This window comes from Lolium rigidum, chromosome 2, assembly GCF_022539505.1.
Source record: "Lolium rigidum isolate FL_2022 chromosome 2, APGP_CSIRO_Lrig_0.1, whole genome shotgun sequence".
NCBI lineage: Eukaryota > Viridiplantae > Streptophyta > Magnoliopsida > Poales > Poaceae > Lolium > Lolium rigidum.
In genome coordinates this window covers 33154234-33170169 of record NC_061509.1, presented here as the reverse complement: position 1 = coordinate 33170169, position 15936 = coordinate 33154234, and the positions used below count along the sequence as shown (strand labels likewise).

At 45.3% G+C, this 15936-nt stretch overlaps 2 protein-coding genes across 5 annotated transcripts; one reads left to right on the top strand and one right to left on the bottom strand.

Annotated features, from left to right (window-relative positions):
• Positions 1-801: 801 nt before the first annotated feature.
• LOC124691533 (phytochrome-interacting ankyrin-repeat protein 2-like) lies at positions 802-3285 on the top strand. The gene is made up of 3 exons (XM_047224820.1): positions 802-1362; positions 1990-2161; positions 2737-3285. The coding sequence occupies exons 1-3, from the start codon at positions 1246-1248 to the stop codon at positions 2946-2948; spliced, it is 501 nt and encodes a 166-aa protein (XP_047080776.1). The 5' UTR covers positions 802-1245; the 3' UTR covers positions 2949-3285.
• Positions 3286-4035: 750 nt separating this feature from the next.
• LOC124691532 (putative disease resistance protein RGA3) lies at positions 4036-10386 on the bottom strand. Of its 4 annotated transcripts, XM_047224817.1 has the most exons (4): positions 10263-10386; positions 8448-8538; positions 7764-8317; positions 4036-6586 (listed from the first exon to the last, which is right to left on the bottom strand). In XM_047224817.1, the coding sequence occupies exons 3-4, from the start codon at positions 8127-8129 to the stop codon at positions 4163-4165; spliced, it is 2790 nt and encodes a 929-aa protein (XP_047080773.1). In that variant the 5' UTR covers positions 8130-8317; positions 8448-8538; positions 10263-10386; the 3' UTR covers positions 4036-4162. The 4 variants fall into 4 exon arrangements, with proteins under 4 accessions (XP_047080773.1, XP_047080772.1, XP_047080774.1 ...); XM_047224816.1 differs by lacking the exon at positions 8448-8538; XM_047224818.1 differs by lacking the exons at positions 8448-8538; positions 10263-10386 and adding an exon at positions 9687-9768.
• Between the last annotated feature and the right edge of the window lie 5550 nt (positions 10387-15936).

Below are 15936 nucleotides of genomic sequence, written 5' to 3'. Positions count from 1 at the left end.
CCCTCGCTATCGATGTCCGATGGTAACGATAGGTTGCTCATGTCTTCGTAGAGATGAATATCTATGAAAGTATGTGAAGAAAACAAGAATAGCATGATTTTTTTTGTGGAGGGGATCAAACCTGTACGCTTAGCATCACAGTCAGATTTGTTGCAGTCATCTTGCAAAAACATTAGTTTTGAAAGAAAAAGTATTATGAAGCAAATGAGAGAACATGTAAAGATTTATGGAGGTAATAAAAGTGACCATGAACTGAATGTTCATAGTGTGGTACGTAGTAATAACGTACCTCTATGTTAGCTTGGGGATCTTGGTACTCCTCGTCCTCGTCCGGCTCTTCATAGACTACCGACATGCTCTCGTCATCCGTTTGCCCTCCATATGGTGGTTCAACCACTGATTCCATTTCCTGATGCGTCTGGTTAATTTGTCGGCAATGACGGATCGACCATGTCTTCCATGACAGGAATCGTCCTTGGGGGTTACATTACATGGCATTCATCATCTGTTCGTTAAGAGTATCCGCGGCAAGTGAAGATTAGAGCCATAAATGAATCGGTGAAACCGTGCTCGCAAATTGTGAAATGATCACTACCATGGCGTGCGGGCGTCGTTCCTGGGATGGATCGGTCGATCGATGGGGCTGGGGAAGGAGAGGAGGAGGATCGATGGGCTTACGTGGGCCATTGCAGGCCTGGGTTACTAGTAAGTAGCCCGAGAAAGAAAAGGCGATAATATTCTTTTTTTTTTCTACGATGTAAGTATAAAACAGGGGAGCGCAGGAGAGATAGAGGGGATTGATTGGATTTGGATTTCTTTCCTTGTTTGTCCTCCTCCTAGGGTTTGCTCCTCCTCCTCTCGCTCCGTCCTCCAGAAATCAATCCGACCCAAAGATCCGAAGGATATGATCCCCAACTCCGCCTTCTTCACCTTCCTCTGATCTGCCCCCAGATCCACCCCAAATCTTGATCACCCATACTATGGTGCGCCGCCCCTCGCCGCCGCCCTCGTCGTCTTCCTCCTCGTCGCCGATGCTCCACAAGAACCTCCGCGCGCTCGGCCCCGGACTCAATCCCTTCGCACCCGCCGGCATGGGCAACTACTCCCGCTAAATCCCTCCCCCTCCTCCTCCTGATTCCTCGATTTCCCCTCTCAGATTCCTCGATTTCTCCTCCCCCCTCCAAGTTTGATTCGATTGCTCGTCTCCCCGTCTCCTTTGTTAACTTTGGATCCAAAGTATAGAATATGGTGCAGTTTCGCAGCTCCCTCAGCATGGCCCGGGTGCGGGCCGCCGGCGACGACGCCGACGACCGCGGCTGGAACCAGCTCCACGTCGCCGCACGCAAGGGCAACCTCAAGGAGGTAACGCATGCTGCTTGCCTTGGCTCCTAGTATTATTTTTTTCTCGTTGAAATTTCTTGCTACAGAGCTAGTATTATGTTTAGGCGATGGTGTCAACGGTGTCAACATAAACACACACAAACACATGGGAACAATTGAGAGAACACCACAGCTGCTGCTGCATCGGAGCAAGATCATCATTTCGCATATACCATAGCTGTTTTTTTTTATATTAATCCATGCATGCATAAGGAAGCCATTCGTTCATTCTTTGATCATCTTCTGGCATAAGGAAGCCATTCTTTCATTTTTTTATGATCTTTGGGGCGTCTAAATTGATGTTCTACATCCAGCTTCACCAAAGTCATGTTTAGATTTTGAATCGCGTGCCTTAGTCTAGTAGCTAGCTAGACACGCTGATTTCTCTGGCTAGTTTCAAGTACAAACTACACAAATTGTTGGATTTCGAGTCATGCACCTTGGGCATGTTATTCCTGGAATCACATCTGCAGCTAGATTCGTCTACAAATCGGAAAATATGGTTTTACTTATCCTAAGCCATTTGTCACGGACAACTTAACCGCGCGTGCAGTCTTTATTTTCTTAGCAATCAAGCTCCCGAAGTAACATGTTCGCCCTTCTCCTTAGGTGAGACGTCTCCTGAAAGAAGGGATGGATGTCAATGCTCCCGCATGGGGACCAAAGTCCCCTGGTGCTACTCCGCTGCACCTTGCCGCGCAGGGCGGGCATGTCAAAGTCATGGATGAACTACTGGAGCGCGGCGCTAATATCGATGCTCGCACAAAAGGAGCTTGTGGCTGTAAGATTGCCTGCATCTCTCTGAGTTTTTATTTTTTGTGCTGGTCGTTCTGCTATCAGTTCCACCTTTCTAAACGAGCTTATCATATTTTTTTATAGTATTCTGCATCTATTGTTTTGGGTTGATGCATTTGCTTAACTGCCTGTACTATCTGTTATAGTGGCCAACTTTTTGCAGTCTCCTTGTTTCATTACTAGCTGTGCAGCTGAGGTTTACTCGTAGCTTGCTTGCAGACCGTAATTGTTCTCTCTTTTCAAGTACGCTAATCATGTGCATGGCTTCATACATTATATCTCGATTGGACCTTCTGCAGTACAGTTTTCTGCTATGCAACTTTATTTGTTACTTCTTTTTTATTTGTGTACCTCAACTGAAACTGGACCCTTGGAGTCTCATATTTCTTCTAGCATAATCATGCCTTTATTATATTATTATTTGAACTGAACCTTCTGCAATACAATTTTGTTTCTGCTATGCAGCTTCTATAGGTTACATCAACATGTTTATTTTTTTGTCTACCTAACTAAATTTATTTTATCCTTGGAGGACTAAGATTCCATCTTTATACAATTCAGGGACTCCTCTCCACATTGCTGCCAAGGAAAGGAACAAGAGGGTGGTCAGGTTCCTGATTGAGAATGGCGCATTCCTGCCCCCTGACCTGAACGACCACAGGTTCAACCCTCCCCTCCACTACTGCTCTGGGCTAGAGTGGGCCTACGAGATGAAGCGCATGCAGGACGAGAGCGACTCTAGCGGCGATGCTTCCTTCAGCTCGGAGAACTAGAGATACTCAAGAGCCAGTGATTCATTATTTTAAAAGAGTATTTACTCCTGAAAACATTTATTTACATCCTTCATGTGGAACCTCAAAATATATGTCTGCAATAGTATTTTGCAGGGCTGCATTGGTATTGTAATGTATGCCACAGTAACACGGTGTGTGTTTATCTGTTGCTGCTTTGTAGTTTGCTTTGTGTGTTTATATGCAATTGATGCCAGGCTGCAGTGCATCGGAACATCTGTATGAAATAACAACATTGTTCGCAATGTGCTTGTAAATCAAATGGTGTTGAACCTACCATTAGTATTATTTTATCAGAATAGATTGTATTTTCTGGAAAGGTTAACAAGCATCACTGGTTCCTCTTAATCTTTGGTGCAACTGAATACACTTCCTTAACATTGTATGAATGCTAGAAATTTTGTTCAAATGGAAAAGCTTTATGGCCTATTTGTTCCCTGCGGCAACTGTGGCAGTCACAAAAGTGGCTAGTGTGACAACTTGGCAAAACCTTCATCCTATGACAGATGGGCCATATGGTGTGCCAAGAACAAAACATATGCAAAACTTTGGCTTGACAAATTGTGAAACATGCCCTGAAAGCTACATGATACACAATTCATTCCAATGACGTTCTTACTAGCAGCAATTAAACGTTGACTTACCAGCAATATCGACACATGGACATCTCACTTCATTTTATTTCCTATTCAAAGAGATGCACATACTAACAGCAAAACACCAGAATCAAATTTGCTCACTTAACATTGTCTCCGGAATAACCTGGCGCAGAATTTCCACTCTGAAACATTGCTTTCTGATCAGAAGTTGATAAATAAAGGTCCAAGAAACCATCACCTCAGCTAAACCAGAGAAAATGTTGCTCTCTTAACATTGTCTCCGGAATAACCCGGCGCAGAATTTCCACTCTGAAACATTGCTTTCTGATCAGCAGTTGATAAATAAAGGTCCAAGAAACCATCACCTCAGCTAAACCAGAGAAAATGTTGCAGGTGAAGCACCAGACACGCAGGAAACGAAGAATTGTCAGGATTCATCGTTCCACAATATGACAAACCATCAGAAAAAATCAACAACATAAATCCTTACACGATATATAAACCATTGGAAATGCATAAAATAAGGTGTTCATCATCCCAATTATTACAAACCATAGTAAATAAACAAGACAAGTCCAGTGGCCATCATTCCCGATATTACTCATCAGAATGATAAACAAGACAATTTTTAACGTGCTGAAGTTTTTGCCAATTTGGATGATCTACCTGTTTGCATGACTCCGTGAAGCCTCTCTCACAATCGACCATTGTAAATATTTCAAGGGAACGGGGAAGTTCTGGAAGCAATTTAAGATTCAGGCATATCTCAATTGTTAAGCTCTTGAGCCACTTTAGGTCCTTCACGTTGTCTGGAAAGTACTCCCAGCAGCTTCCCCAAATTGTTAACTCACGAAGATGAATGAAACACTCAAATAGTTCGGGAGCAGGTCCCAACTGATAACATTTGCCCAGAAGAAGTGTATTTATGTACTTTGGGCCGCCGTTCTGCACACCCATCATCCAACTTGGGTACGTCAGACCCCGGTACTCATAGATTTCCAGACTTTTAAGACCCTTGGGTGGGCAAAGACCCTCAAGCACCTCTGCTTCAACTTCTGGTGGAGTCGTACCTTCGTACCGGTGGTTCCACATCAGTTTCAATTCTGCCAGTCGTGTCTTAGCTGCTAGATTTGCTTCATGTGCTTCATTCTTGCTTTTAACATTACCAACATCTGCAATCGTCAGACGGCCCTGAAGCTTGTTCAGGTCCCTCAGCTGTTTTATCTTATACCCATGTTCAATACTTACTCTGAAACGTTCTAATGTCTTGAGTGATGTTAGCCTGCCAATGTTGGGAAATGCCATTCCACGAGAATCCATGCTAATATGCCGCAAATTGGAGAGCTTGCTCACATCCATCTCAGGAGGGAATTCCAATTCACTGTAACCTTTCAAATTTAAAACCTGAAGATGGTAAAGTTTGGTTAACGTTATTGGTAAAATTAGCTCGCTGTTGGGGGGCAACCTTAAAGCAAGATGGCGCAGATGCTTGAAGTCACCAATAATTGATGGGATTTCAAACAATATTCTTCCCCTGGTTTTCTCATATGTGTATTTTACAGCCAGTACCCGCAATTTCTGCAGCTTCTTGAACACATTCTGCAGGAATACTTTATTACCTGATTCATGAATAATGAGAGTGCGCAAGTTTTTCAGTTTAAAAATCTCCTTAGTAACCATTTCTCCATTCTTAACAAAAAGATAGCGAACATCACGAGAAACATGTCTTATCGGGCCATTCTCGATTCTGAAGCAATCATTCCCTCCCACCTTCTCTGCCAAATCATACATAAGATCATGAACAAAATACCACAACTTGCCTCCATGGTATTTTGATTCTCCTGGTTGCATGAATGAGGTTGCCAATAACTCGTCAAAGTATCGCTGACCAACAATTTCGAGGTCCTCCTCTGGATTAGCAGTCTTTATGAATCCCTCCGCAACCCACAATTTAACTAACTCATCACGGTCCAAACTATGTCTTCTGGGAAAAATACTGCAGTAAGAAAAGCACCGCCTGACCTGCTCATCAAGTTGCTGATAACTCCACCAAACAGCCCCCATCGTCTCATTCAGAAGGTCCCGATCTAGAGTCATTCTCCAAAAGTCAACATTGTTTTGTCTTTTCCGTAGTTGTCCTCCCACCGTACGGGCTGCCAGAGGTGAACCTTTCAATTTTGGTGCAATTTTAGCCCCAATACTTTTGAGCTCCATTTGATCTGAATCATCTGGATTTTTACTATCAAGGGCATAATACATGAAGAGTTCCAAGAAGATATCATCATCCAAATCACATATTGGAAAAAGCTTACATGCCACATCAGGACCTAGATCTGAAAATGCATCTTTATTGCGACTTGTCGCTAGAATCTTGCTTCCTTTCTTTCCACGATTCAGAGGGGAAAGTAAGTTCTCTAACTTCTGCTCATCATCATCCTCATCGCACCAGATATCATCTAGTACCAAGAGGAATCGTTTGCCATCTAGTTTCTTCTCCAATTCTTTTTCCAGGACATCAAGGCTACTGTAATCAGGGCATGCTTGCTTATCCGTTGAAGCTGCCTCAAACATTTCCTTCAAAATGTCACGTGTACTATAGTTCTGAGAAACATGAATCCACATAACAAGGTTGAAATAGTTTTGATTTTCCTCATACTTGCAAACATATTGTGCAAGGGTTGTCTTCCCAGACCCTGAAATTCCATAAATGCCAATTGCAGAGAAACATTTACTGTCACTTGAGCTTGGATCAACATCATCTTTTGTATCAAGAAGCATTTTCGCTATCTGGCCACGATCCACATCACGGCCAGTTACCTTTACTTTTGGAGCTGAACTATTGCTATCTTTGGAAAAAACATCTTTTTGGATTGTTTCTCTCTTCTTGCTTTTCTCGACGAGTTCTGCGAGTGGAATAATACTTTGTGCTTCATGAAGGAGGACTTCTATCTTGAGCATGCTATCCTTCAAACGACGATTTAAAGCTCGCGGAAGAGCCAAAATCACTTCAATACTAATGTCCTGCAAAATCAACCAACATTTCAATTTCAAAAAAAAAATTAGAGCCAACATTTTTTTAATATTACCTTGACAGGTGGATAAATGCTGCAAGGACCGGGGTAGAAAACTTAAAGTGCTAGGTCTACTTTATTTCAATAATATTTGTACGAAACTTATGTTCATATCGTTATGTTGAGAACTTTGGGTGCAAGTTGTGACTTGTCATTTCTTGTGTCTGGTAGAAAGTAGAATTTAATTAAACATAAAACTAATTTTTAAGAGCTAGTTTGTATAACAGATACATATATACCTAACCATACAGTGCCACATTTTTTGGGTGAAACTATCAACCCCACAGATGCAAGCTATGCATGTTTTTCGCAACATACATGGCTACAGGATGGGACATCACTACAGTACATCATAGATGTGTGTTGTTCCCGTCAGACATGGACCACATCACAGACATGTAGAAAGAAAACGTTGTTAGGCCTAGGGTGAAAAATCGTTCCGATACCCAGCACCGACAGTGAAAATCCACCTGTCTACGATAAGTCGTCCGAGACAGGTTTGATTTTACCCATTTGAGATAGAGGTACACTGAGCCTTTAATTCAGTATTAATAAGCCGTGCAAATTCATTTCTTTATAGAATATGCATATACTATGTCACAATTTATAGAAGAAGTTAGTACTGTACAAGTTTTAGTAGTGAATATTTAGTAGAAGTTTTAAATGTTAATGCCTTCGATGTGCCTGTAAAGTATCATTTAAAAGTTAACACTTTTGCGTCCTTAGCTAAGAGCAAAACAAATTTGGATGCTCTAAAAGGAAAAATATTACGCACTAAACTTTTGTGCATGTAAAACTAAAAAAAAATACAATGAAACTTTACAAGTAAAAGAAACTAGATATTTATATAAGTATTAAACTTTTTGTATACAAGGTGCGAACCTAAATTTATTTTTACCACGAAATTTCACAAGCACAACGGACTTAGATGTTCATATGTCTAAGTGTTTTAGATTTTTCTGTATATTTGACTTGCTCATATGAAAGAAAACCTATCCAGATAAGCCACATTATTACATCCATTGTACCAAAATACAATACAACCTGATTAGGATAAAGGTGGCATGCAGGCATGAGCTAGTATGCATCTATCTATACAACTAAAATTGAGGATATCAAGAAATGACCTGGTTTGATGGGCCAGCTTCAGCATCCACATTATTTTTTCCCTTTTTCTTCTTATCCGACTTTTTCTGCGCGACTAGTTGTTGTTTGTGACGAATGCACTCCAGTTCATCAAGGATGTCTTCCATGTCATAGAAAGCTGATTTGAGACCCCTCACCATCTCCTCAAATAGTTTACTGTGGTACATGGCCTCTGCTGCTTCTAAAGTAAGCGTCAGTCGAGGGAGCACATCCGTCAACAGGTGGCGAAGTGTCTCTGCTTTGTTGGATTTGCAGTAGGACAAGACTTCGTCCAGAAGCTTGGAGATGATAGGCGACATGATCCAGCCTGCGACGGATATGCTCCATGCAACAGCTGGCAGAGACATTGAGGCTTTTCAGAGAATCAGAGGTAGGAGGGAAGACATGGGACTATGGGAGGATTAGGCCATGCTGTTCAGAGAACTGACCAATGAAATGGCTATGTGTGTATTCTAAGAACTTGGTCAATTAACGATGTTCTGAGCTAGCTGGGAGAATACTTTGGCCGATAATTGATGTGGGGAACTTATGAACCCTGTAGAGCAAAGTTGATCAAATTAAGCAAAGGAAGAAGTAGGTGAAATTAGGCAAAGGAAGCAACTTGGCATGTAGAATATTGCATGAATAATTAGCAAAAAGAATTTCAGATCTCTCTGGATGTGTACATTATTTCAAACAATTATTTGTTCTAGTAGTGTGAAGACTAAGTCGCGACTTTTTGCGTAGTTGAGCATCCCACTGGTGGATAAGTGGCACCTAACAAATAAAAACATAACATGAACCAATTGAGAGACATACTTAACAAGAACCAGTTGAGGGAGATACTTGAACTAACCACTGGTGATCAACATGCATAATATACCATTTCTCTCTCTAGGCGCAATTAGCTTCCTTCATAGTAAAAAATTCTACCCATGTTCCCACAAATTAAAATAGAGACAAGTCTTGATACGAATATACAATAGCGTACTCTACTGATATTTTTATCAATGAGAATTTTTTTTTAAGGAAAATGAGTCATGAACTAATCTATCTAAGTCTTAGTCTAATTCGTTGGCCAGTTTCTGCATCTTCTTTGGTAAAATTGTAGAGCTCTATCTCAAATTTTGGAACAGCACACATGCAAGGTTGCGCACAGGATAAACCTAAGGCTAAAAATGAAATTACCGTCCAAGAAAGACCAGCTCACACTACTACTCACGATTCACGGTCATTATAGTTCTAGACTGACTCGCACTACTCACCATGAAATTTGCTAGACCGGCAACAAAGGGAGACAGTGGAACCGACTGGAGGAGATGGGCTCCCCTCGCCCTGCTCAGGATCCGCCTGAATGTGATGTACTGGAGCAATCACGGTGGAAGGCGATGGAACCGTGGAGGAATTGGGGATTGTCAAGGGGAAGAGGGAGACCAAGATAGGTGAGATGCAGAGTGAGAGGATGGGAGACCAAGTAGCGCGAGTCAGTCTCGAACGGTATTAATATACTGTTGCTCTGTATATATACAGTATGCCATTTGAGAGGGATAGTTGGACTAGCAAACTGGTTAGTTTCAGAACAAGTTCAGCTGGCGATCAACATGCACCATATACTACAGTTCACTTTCTGTGATTCTGTCACAGTAGAAAATTGCTACGCATGGTCCAACAAGCTCCCACGTATTAAGATAGACACAGCTACCTGGTACCATAGTCAACAAGCAACGGCGGAGCTACTAATGGTTGTAGGAGAAAATGCACTCACGAGATCAAGTTTTGATAATTTAATGAGACATCCACACAAGAGATGGAATGAAAGCAAAATGCATAATGGGATGACGCCAAACTAACAATTTTCAGTCAAATGGCACACGGCGGTTATCTGTATTAAACTCATCAATAATTTCATGGGTCGAGAACCTCACTGCAATCTCTTTCTTGATGTATATCAATAAGCAATCCCTTAGAAATCCGTCTTCCATTTTATTTTGAGACCGGTAAAGTAAGAACAAGCCGAATCAGCCTATCAATCAAATAATAATCAACCGACTTTCCAGTTTTCGCAAGTTGATGACAGAGATCTGCTAGCTACACTTGAAAGGTTCTGAAACCTTGGATTTGTAGTTACGTCAAGCTCATAATGTTGTAGTTGACATCTCAGAATGTTCCTTTCTTGCTCTGAAAAATCATCAGAGCAGTACTTTGAAGCCAGACAGCATACATCGTCAATGTTTAATGAACTAAACGAGTCCCTGGGATCCAAACTATGGCATAAGTCTAGCTTTCTTCTTATAAATCGAATCAATGGTCTTCTGATTATTTCTTGCCATGATTATTCTACAGAGATTAATCACGACGAATTAAAAGGATGGATCTTGAATTCTTGATATACCAGTTTCTATCCTATCCATGAAATGGGGAACAAATAATCCAGAATTTCTAGATCCGAAATTAATATACTGCAGATGGAAGACATGAGTGAAAGATCTTCCATTATGTACCTGTGTTGCCTTCTGATGTGCTTCAAATCAAAGAAAAAGAAGCAAAATCGCTGCTGCTTGGGCCTAACGGCTTGGCTCCTTCGAACCAGAGAAGAGAGAGAGAGAGCAGAGAAGCTACAGGAGAAAAGTGAAGCACATGGTGATGGAGAAGGGGTGTGCTGGTCGTGTGAAGGCAAGGGAAAAGTCAAAAGGCTTTTTTTCACTTCTCTAAGGATCTTCTGTGACCAACTGAATCACTACCTCGCTGCTTGACTCTGAAAACAGCACATCATACACACCTCTTGACCATAATATATCTGGGGGTCTCGAAATATTTGCCTCTTGACCACGTGGTCCCCCCTGGCTCCGCTCATGTTTTTTTTTTTGACAATCTGGCTCCGCTCATGTTAAGAAGTCGCCGCGCATGAACCAGTCTTGATAGGGATATGTGATCCAGTCGCGTCCCCAAACCGTCCCCCAAACCGTGCCGGATTGACGTTTGGGGACATCGCTTCCCCAGTCGCGTACACCAAACAAAATTTCGAAAATTTCAAACTTAATGAGATTCGATTTAGATTCGTCCAAACTTACATAGATTCGAACGAAATTTCACTAAATTTAAACTAAACCTAATCTAGAACCACTTGCGGCGGCCGGAGGCGTCGTAGTACTGCTGGAAGTTGTACATGTCGTCGGTGACGACCTCCTGCTTGACGCGCTCCTCGACGGGCTCGTCGACGAGCTCGTCCTTCACCAAGCCGCTTGGTCCTGCCTCGCCGTCGTCGGTGAGGTCCACCGGCCGCTTGCCGGAGTCGCGGATGGACATGGCGATCGCCGCGTCGAGGTCGCCCCTCCGGGCGTCCTTGTCGTTGATGGACGCCAAGAACGCCGCCCGCAGCTACGGGCAGTCCTCGGGGTCGTCGGCTGCCGGCGATGAGCCGCTGCTGCCGCTCGTACTCCACCAGCAGCGCCGCCTGCGACGCTTCCTCCGACTCCTCCTTCACCTCCGGCTTCGGGATGAGGAGGGCGCCGCCGCGCCTCCCTTGCTGCCCCCGGCTGCCGCTGCCGCCACGCCTCGTGTTGATGGGCGTCGCCGTCTCCTCCTTGACCTCCCGTTTGGGGACGGTGTAGGGCGCCGACCGGTACGACGAGGACGGCGTCGATCGCGCCGGTACAGAGGATGAAGAGTGCGAGCCTCCTCGGCTGCCATTGAGGAGATGGCGGCGGTGACGACGGCATCTCCAACCTTGGAGCGCCGTTGCGGATGCCGCGGATGACGTTCTCGAGGGTGCGCCTCGGAACTCCCCAGAACAGGGCGCGGCCATCCTTGTTCCAGCTGTTGGGGCCGCCGACGAGGTTATCGCTTGACCAAAGGTAGGCGACGGGGTTTTAGCCTTCCATGCCGCTGACGGTCGGCCCCGCCACTCCCCGCCTCGCTTTTCGTTGTGTCCGGCGTGCCCGGTGCGTCCCCTGTGGGACGGGGACGGGCTCGGGGCGCCGGATACCGTATCGGGGCGCGCCGGACAAAAATGGGCTTTGGGGGACGCGGCTGGAACACATTTTTTATCCGGCGCGCCCCAAATCCCTTTGGGGGACGCTTTGGGGGACGCGGCTGGAGATGCTCTTATGTACCCATTACTATTTCTATCAATGAGAAAAAAACAAAATTAATTAACGACATCTTAGAGGACAAATTTGGAGACAGTGAAACCAACTAGCTTCTGTTTAATTAACAGAGCGAACTGCAAAAGATGAACATCATTTAATTAACTAGAGAATTTCGGAAGATGAAGATGACCTCTGGGAGCTCTCGGAGGTCGCCAAGAGCCCATTACTAAGTACATGAGGAAATCTCCGGCAGTCGGTCCTGCTACTCCAGCTCCGCCAAGTGCCTCTCACCCTACTCCTCAGCCATCTCCCCCTCAGGCTGATCCGTCTCCCCCTCCTGCCGCAAACACTCCACCGGAAATAATTCCGGTTAGCAGCAAGAAGGTAGGTGGAGAAGATCCAGAGGCCAAAGGCCCTGCCCAAGAAGATGCGGAAGAACAAGGCCAAGGAGAGGCTGAAGTCACTTCTTCTGAGAAGGCCGGAGACGGCGCTGGCGACATCGTCGTTTTTCCGAAGAACTTTGGAGATCCGGCTGACATCACTTCCACCCCCAAGGCGTATGCTACCAAGTTTTTCAACAAGCTGTCCGAGGCGGAGAAATGGGAGCTTGAACAAGACCTGCTCAACGCCATGCTGAACAACGCCTGGGGGAAACCTGACACCGCGACATCGGAGATCCAAGATTTTAAGAAGGATGTCGGCCAATTCTTCGACAAGCTCATCTGCAAGCAAAAGGTACTCCCCAGTAGCCCCCAAGCATGTATGCGGAAACTCAAATAATAGTTAGCGCTTAGATGCTTAGAGAAAAATTACTTCCGGGAAAGTTTTTAAATTGGACCAGTAGCCCCCAAGCATTATGGCGGAAAGATTCCGGCAATGATGCTTTGAAAGAAACCACTGCTACAGGCGGAATTTTTACTCCTGCACTGTTTATGTTTTACAGGAACAGCAGGCGCTGCATTACGAGCTTCACAAGAACATTGCCCTGCAGCGCCGCGTTACTCTGAGTCAGGCGGAAAATATCCGGACTCTGAAAGATGAGAATGCGGAACTGTCGAAACAACTGGCGGATGCCCAAGGTTGGTTTCCGTCTCATTTGTCATTAGTCATATTCCGACTTTGAACTTGTTTTTAACTTACTTTATTATAGGCGCATCCTCTTCCCTTGCTACAGCCTCATCCGAACTTGAGAACCTGCGCTCCTCGTACCAAGATCTGGAAACGAAACTAAAGGAGGCGGAACTAAAGAGGGAACAGGCCGAGAAGCAGTCGGCGGAGAAAAACTCCGAGTTCATCGTGGAAAAGGGCGAGCTGATATTGAAGAAAAAAGTCGACAAGCGAGACCATCAAAGGGCAGCAAAAAGAGCTTAATGGACTCCGGAAGTATATGTAGACCGCGGAACAACGACTGGGATTTGCTCAATGAGAACATCTTGGGTACTTATACCGAGACCTTGTCCAGATTTTTGCTCCGACTCTTTACTTTATGCTCAAATTGTATGCTTATATCCTCGACTGTTTTATGCGAGCCGCTTGGGTATCCGGAACAGCGCCGGAATTTGTTCCCGCAGGATGACCTTCTTCAACTTGCGGGCGATGATCGCAAAGATCTCATCTCCGCCTCCCGCAAGATATGCTATAACCTATCCATCAAGAGGAGTCGCACTTGCAACGTTCGCAAGCTTGTTGGAAAGATGGACGTTCGCCGGAGCTGGTGACGGATCTTCAAGCATCATCAGCCCGGGCGCTGCTGCAATGGCGTTGACTATGTGCTTAGCACATAATCCGGATCTTGATCTTGATCGGGTGACCACGAGGCGTTCCTCCGGATGCGGATGTTAATGCACTCCTGGATGCAAGTGAGCGGCTACGACACCCGTATCGCGCGTAGGATCCGTCATGAGGAATTCTACGACAAGGTTGTTCTTCCTGCAGACGAGCCCTTGGAAGCTGAACTTCAAAAGGAGCTCGACGCGAAGGCGCGACCTGCGGAATCCGGAACCCAATTCACCTGGACCAGCTCCAAGGACGCTCCCCAAGAGGAACCCAAGACCAGCGCTGCAGCTGCAGAAGAAGAAAGTGATGAAGACGTGTCGTCTCCGGCCGAAGATGCCGAGAAAAAAGATCCAGAAGGCAAGACTTCTCCGGCCAAGGGAGAGTGACAACTTTTTATTCCTGCAGGAAAAACAATGCATCATTTTGGCCCCAAAGTGGGTTTGTAATAAGACTTTTAAATTCTTAAGTAGCTAGGAAACGAAACGACTATGCATGGGGCGGAAACACTTATCCTGCTATCCGCTACAGTTATTCGCATGTTTCGTTTTATGTCGGAAAGCAAGTGCTGACTTTGTTGTTTTCCGGCTTACCCGCTTGACCTTCCGTGAGCCGGAAGACCTTAGCCGGAGACGCTCGCCAGCGGCGACGAAGCCCAATGGCAATCCGTCGATAACCGCGGAAACAAGCCCCCCAAGCATAGGTGCCGAAATCGCTACTAGGAATCCACGAGTTCGCAACAGACAACAACTTAATCAGAAAACTTAAGCTTACGTCCTAAAGGACGATTTTTGAAAATCACAACTTTTATACACGCCTAGGCGGTTTGAGTCGGAAAACATACACGATCTAAAAATGAACAAGTAAAGGAGGTAAAAGACTCAAAGAGTGAACCATAAGCTTTATTTCATTGATCATGTATAACTATTACAGAGTTTGTAACTCGGGAAAAAATATGCTAAGTGTAGAAAGGACGTAGCTGTGCGATATTCCAAGGGCGATCTGTTTCATCGTAGATGTCATCCGGATCCTCACGCTTGCGTTTCCGGTGCCAGTTAGCAGGTCTATCCCTTAGCTCGCGGAAATCGACAAGGTAGTACGATCCGTTGTGAAGTACTTTGCTAACGACGAAGGGTCCTTCCCATGGAGATTGCAGCTTATGGTCTTTCACCTGTCGAAGGCGGAGGACCAGGTCTCCTGCCATGAAGGAGCGTTTCCGAACTCGACGACTGTGATAGCGTCGGAGCTTCTGCTGGTAGATGGCGGAGCGCTGATCAGCTAGGTTCCGAGCTTCCTCGATCAGGTCCACAGATAGCTGTCTGGCCTCATCAGCTGTTTCTTCATTATAGGCGGAAACTCGCGGTGAATCGTGGATGATGTCGGAGGGAATCACGGCTTCGGATCCGTATACCAGGAAGAATGGGGTAAACCCTGTTGACCTGTTAGGGGTAGTTCGCAAACTCCACAAGACAGCGTCCGGCTCGTCGGCCCAAGCTCCAGCTGCTCGTCGCAGCCGGTTCTTCAAGGCGTGGCTTGATTCCTGATAATATTAGACCGTTAGCCCTTTCAACTTGACCATTGGATTGTGGGTGAGCCACAGATGCAAGGTCCAATCGAATCCCCATTGTCTCACAATAATCCTTCAATTCTCCCTGAGCGAAGTTTGTGCCATTATCTGTTATGATGTTGTGTGGGATGCCGAATCTCATCACGAGGCTGCAGACAAATTTTAGTGCCGTAGCACCATCGGCTTTTCTCACTGGCTTTGCCTCGATCCACTTGCTGAATTTGTCAACAGCGACCAAGAGGTATTCAAAACCGCCAGGAGATGATCTTTTAACTTACCAACCATATCGAGCCCCCAGACCGCAAATGGCCAGGTGATAGGTATGGTCTTCAGCTCTTGGGCTGGAGCGTTTGGTTGAGTAGCGTAGTACTGACAACCTCGGCAGGTCTTGACTATTTTGTCAGCGTCTTATTTAGCTGTAAGCCAGTAAAAACCTAGCCGAAAAGCTTTTGCAACGGGTGACCTGGGAGCGGCATGGTGCCCGCAATCCCCTGCGTGGATCTCTCTGAGGATTTCAATGCCATCTTGATTGGAGACGCATTTGAGAAACACCCCTGTTGCGCTTCGTTTGTAGAGCTGTCCATCAACAATTGTGTAGGATCTTGCTCGTCTGATGATCTGGCGCGCGAGGACCTCGTCCTCCGGCAGCTTCTGATCGATGAGGTAATCCAGGAAAGGCTGTGTCCAAGCCGGAATGGTAGACAATACCTCTCTGGCCGGAGACACTGCCACCTCTGGGTTTTCCGG

Excerpts from the sequence above, each read along its gene's own strand:
- LOC124691532 (XM_047224817.1), bottom strand. The coding sequence starts at position 8,129 with ATGTCTCTGCCAGCTGTTGCATGGAGCATATCCGTCGCAGGCTGGATC. Across the intron at positions 6,587-7,763 it reads AAGCTGGCCCATCAAACCAG|GACATTAGTATTGAAGTGAT; the intron begins GTCATTTCTTGA and ends TTGATTTTGCAG.
- LOC124691533 (XM_047224820.1), top strand. The coding sequence starts at position 1,246 with ATGGTGCAGTTTCGCAGCTCCCTCAGCATGGCCCGGGTGCGGGCCGCC. Across the intron at positions 1,363-1,989 it reads GCAAGGGCAACCTCAAGGAG|GTGAGACGTCTCCTGAAAGA; the intron begins GTAACGCATGCT and ends CCTTCTCCTTAG. Across the intron at positions 2,162-2,736 it reads CACAAAAGGAGCTTGTGGCT|GGACTCCTCTCCACATTGCT; the intron begins GTAAGATTGCCT and ends TATACAATTCAG.